Consider the following 5000-nt stretch of genomic DNA (forward strand, 5'->3'; position numbering starts at 1 on the left):
CAGTGGTGCCTGTAATGTGGATGCTTCATTCTTCACAGATATAAGTGGCAGGCTATTATCTTCAGTCAGCAGTTTCAGTTTGATCAGTTTGAGCAGCAAGGATGCCACTTGGCGGAAGATGGTCATACAGAAACTCCGCATACGAGATAAAACAGAGAGTAGCTGCTTTAATCTTTACGAAGAAGCCATTTCACAGGTGAACAATGCCTTACCATGATAGAGGGTAATATTAATAGTGGCCAATAAATAAAGCAGAATGAAGTCCCCCAAAAAGGAAGGAATGTACGTGTAATGTGTCGTGACCTCTTACCTTGTAATATCCTTTAAGTTACATGAAGAATTTCGTTTATTTATCCCACCTCAGTCGCTGTGAAGATGCTCAAGCACGAGCAGACAGCTGTCAATTGCCTATGGGAGCAAATTTAGTAGTATTTGAAATCTTCGCTACTTCTACAGGTCTTTCCTCTCGCTCTTTTGAGGATTTACAGATTGTAATTAAGAGTTTTACAACTTTGGTCATAGGACACATTTGAATCTAATTCAGTTAAGGTTTTTAATGCCTTTGCTTGCGTGTAATTTTTTTCTTACATTGTAAGTAAGAAGGAACTGTAAATTGAATCTAACCAACGGGTGGTTATTAAGTTTTTTTCTGACAGAATACCTGTGATAATCCTTGCAGGGTGAATGGTGTAAGAGAGGGCACTTCCAGATTCTCTTTGACACGAATTCAAATCTGTGGTATGATTGCTTTGTGAAACTTGACCACGGAGGGGAGACTAAAGAAGGAGGACTTCTTTGTTATCATGAGAAAAGCTCTGGATATGAAGAGTTGCGTATTCCTCTTTGTGATATCACATGCGTGTGCATTGTTTGCAAACTGTCTCGTAACCACTGTTTTGCAATTCACACACCACTTAGAACTCAACAGCGAAATCCACTTGTGATTCATGCAGGGAGTGAAAAGGAACTTAATGATTGGGTAGCAACTTTGTCAATGGCTGTTTCACGTGTACATAAATGCGAGGGGCCAGCTTCACCAAAGGCCATCTGGGCGACTTCATTGTGCGGTGACGTATTTTTTTGTGACAATCCTTTGCTTGAAAGTGAGATGCAACCAGCTCAGCTGATATGGTGCCAGGTGGGCGGACACATGCGTAAGGTGGAAAGTGGAGTGGCAGGAGTGGTATGGGCGCTTAGTTTTGAATCTGTTCCTTATTGTTACTCTGGAGGATATGGTGGAGGAATTTTTACTGGCTTTGTGGGAAGTATTGATGGCATTTATCACCAAGAAGATTATGAATGGCATTATATATATGAAAACCAGCGATGGAATCCACTGGATGGGTTCTCTGATAGGTTAGCGACTTGGTTATTTCCATCAATTTTTTGTTTTAATTCTCGCAGTTTGCTACTTGGTTATAAGTGCTTTGAAGAGCGACTGTTCGTGTTCTTGTCATATTTATCTCTTTTGTGGCGGACCAAATTATGAGAAGGCCATATAAAAAAAGATAGATGATAGATATTTATGAAAACTGTATCCACAAAGAAACTGTGCAAATGCTACAAACACAAAATAGAAATAATTTATCTAAAACAGACTTAGGCATCAGCTAAACCAAGAAGGATACAAAATTATGTTACAGCCAAACCAGCTTAAATTTTAAAAAACCCAATAACCATACAAGATACCTATGAAACTACAAAGTACGCCTTTTCTCATTAAAGTGCTACGATGACCAAAAACACAACTTTTTTTTCTTCAGATTTCAAAACTGTGTTAACTAAACAGTAACTGATCGAAGTGTTAAGCCTCGATTTCAAAAAGACACCTGTTTTTTTTAACTGGTATTTTCCTGTTTAATAGTCCGCCATTACTAACTTTAATATCTCGAGAGAGCTGGATCGAGGAGAAAATGATGTCAAAGACTCAATAGTTTAAGAATGCAACGCGTGTGTATGTGGCTGAATCAATATGCAGCCCGGCGTTTCGGGCTTTCAGACATGGAAGCTCGTGTTTTGCACTTTAAACAAGCTGCGTTTACACGCTGAAATTTTAAGCTAGTGAGTAAATGACGTCACTTTCTCCTAGATCCAACCTTTGAGGTCCAATCGGTCAGTTTGGGATGTGAGTAATGGTGGACCGTGCAATTCAAAACTTACACTCAAAGTAAATAGCCTTTGGATAAAACTCAAAGCTTAAAATTTTGCCAGGCAAGTGTTGAGCAATCACACTTTCAAAATCTGAAGAAAAAAAGAAGTGATTTTTTTATCATAGTAGCACTTTAATAGTAAAACGAACGTTTCTTTGCATAATACATTTGCTAAGTAATGTCAATGAAGTCTTATGTTTACCTTGCCGAGGACAGGGCCCTACTAATTTGGTAGAAATCGGGTTTAAATCAAATTAAAGCAGTTGAAATCGAATCATGGTATTGAAAGGGGAAAAGGCCAGAAGTACCAACTTTATCACTTTTCCAAGAAAGCTCTGTTTTTACAGGCGTCTTCCGAGTGACCGGTGTAACTGGAGTGATGAGACTGGAGTCTACGAGCGTACAAGAGAAGGGTATTGTCTTCCATCCAGTCAGTGGCAATGGGCAGATGAGCAGTGGTCTGTGGAAACAAAGCCAAATATCACTGACAAGGATGGATGGCAATATGCTGTGGATTTTCCAAGGTTAGAGTAGCCAAGGTAGCTCGTCATGGCGTATGAAGAGGGCGCTCTTGATTTGGTGTCTCTTGATTACAAGAAGACCGTGCAAGAAACTGGTAGACTTTTTCCTATGGTGAAGTGTCTTTCTTTTGAGGTGGTGTTTTGATAGCACTTAACTTGTTTTTCGAATTTTCTGAGATTTTATGAAAAGTAACTCACAGGCACTATAGGGTAGTATAAAGCTTTTTAGAGAGGTTCACCGTTTCCCTTAAAAGCTGTAAGTAACAATCACCAACAAGGGAAAGTCTTTTGATGTCTCTGAAAGTTTGAATTGCCTGTTGGCATGATGCGTGAAGGTTACGTTGTTAAAAAAGAGCTTTTAGCGAATACAAATTATGTGAACCATAGGAAAGATTTTTCGTGTCTCATTGTAAAAAGAGAATTTTAGGTCACACTGCATTTTTATCAATAAATTCAGACGAAATCCTGGAAATCCGAGTTTCTTAAGGAGACTTTAAAGTGGTACTACGAACAAAAAAACAATTCTTTTTTTCTTTGGATTTCAAAACTATGTTAACTAAACACTAACTGACCCAAGTTGTAAGTTCTGATTTTAAAAAGACACCTGTTTATTTTAACTGGAATTTTCTTATTTATTGGTCCGCCATTACTAAATTTAAAATCTTGAGAGAGCTGGGTCGAGGAGAAAATGACGTCAAAGACTCACTAGTTTAAGAATGCAATGCGTGTGTACGCCGCCGAATTAATATGCAGCACGGGAGTCTCGGGCTTTCAGACTTTTAAACCCGTGTTTTGCATATGTAATAAATTGCGTTTACACGCTGAAATTTTAAGCTAGTGAGTAAATGACGTCATTTTCTCTAGATCCAACCCTCTGAGGTCCAATCGGCCAGTTTTGAACGTGAGTAATGGCGGACCGTGAAATCCAAAACTTACACTCAAAATAAACAGCCTTTGGATAAAACTCAAAGCTCAAAATTTTGCCAGTTAGGTCTTAAGCAAACACGCTTTGAAAATCTGAAGAAAAAAAGGAAATGATTTTTTGATCATAGTACCACTTTAATGCGACTGAACTTTCTGCTGCTTTAGTGAATCACGGTACGTTGTAGAACCCTTCTTGCTCGGATTCCCAAGTCTAAAAATGGCTGGCTTGTTTGAGCTGGAGAAGCATAATTGGTGCAAGTTAGCCGGTAGTTGGAGTTAGCTGACAATAATTTACTGATAAAATAACGGGAAATCCAGGGAATTCGGGTTTTATTCCAGTTAGCAACGTTTTAAGGATGATGCCACCCATAAAACTTGTGCATACGCAGTGAGCATAAGGTGCTTGTTTTGTCACTCTTTTATTTAGTATTTTTGTGCCATAATTTCATAGGGGTGCTTCAAAAGACTCATGTGGTTGCAATTGTGTGGAAAGCAAGTTCCTTGGACAGAAAAGCTTAAAGGGACTATGTCACCATAGTACCGCTGATTTTGTGTAGTTTTATCGATTACTCGCCGCAACCCACTACGCAACTTAACATTAACCCAGAAATTAGTATTAAAGATCGCAAATCATACACAATTTAATTTACGAAGGACAGAGATAAACTTTGAAAAACTGTTTGGCTGAACAGCCCTTTTAATGGCTCATTTTTCCTACGAAATATTGGAAAAACAAGAAACGATTAAATTGAGAACGATGCAACTGCAGCTGTACAGGCCTTAGAGTCATGTCAATACAGTTATTGTTTAGCTAAGTGATATCAAAATAGGTTTTACGATTCGTTTTTTCTGACTTACCATAGCTCATAACTCCAATGAGCCCTTTTTCTCTCATTTGTCCTTCTGTTTATTGATCATTTATTGAATTACGTACGCAAATTAAATGTCATTTCTAATTGAACTTCTTCTTAGGAGTTATCACAGAGAACGGAGCTGGCATGATTACGTGCGACGAAGACGCTGGAAAAGGTTAACATTAATATTTTCTTTTTATGTGAAGCTTATTTTGGGTTAATTTCCTTGAGTTCCAGCTGGGTATCTTCATTTAATTCCTCGAATAAATGTGGTTTTATAAGTAGCACATGGCTTTTTCCTCTCTTTGGATTCATGTCTGTAAATATATGCTTCATGATTTATATGAACCGTGTTAGAGTGAGGACACTCGAACCATGAACACTTGATATTTGTTTGTACATTTTTTTTTAGTGACTATAGAATGTGGGCTCGTCCTTTTGACAAGAGTATTTAATGTTTTTACACTTACAAAATGTTATACATGTAACACTATACATCATAAGAAGAGCCTCTATTTGTTAGTTGTCGAAAAAAAAATGTACACAAAAAT

The 5000-nt window shown here is 37.9% G+C and overlaps 1 protein-coding gene across 1 annotated transcript in view; it reads left to right on the forward strand.

Annotated features, from left to right (window-relative positions):
- Positions 1-5000, forward strand: part of LOC137971713 (tectonin beta-propeller repeat-containing protein 1-like) — a 69303-nt gene that overhangs the window by 63624 nt on the left and 679 nt on the right. Inside the window, exons 9-12 of the mRNA XM_068818491.1 lie at positions 1-196; positions 680-1356; positions 2498-2674; positions 4568-4624. The exon at positions 1-196 is cut by the window's left edge and continues 88 nt beyond it. Coding sequence (XP_068674592.1) covers positions 1-196; positions 680-1356; positions 2498-2674; positions 4568-4624 — 1107 coding nt within the window. The remainder of the gene's footprint in view (positions 197-679; positions 1357-2497; positions 2675-4567; positions 4625-5000) is intronic.

The sequence above is a fragment of the Montipora foliosa genome, chromosome 9, assembly GCF_036669935.1.
Source record: "Montipora foliosa isolate CH-2021 chromosome 9, ASM3666993v2, whole genome shotgun sequence".
In the NCBI taxonomy this organism is placed as follows: domain Eukaryota; kingdom Metazoa; phylum Cnidaria; class Anthozoa; order Scleractinia; family Acroporidae; genus Montipora; species Montipora foliosa.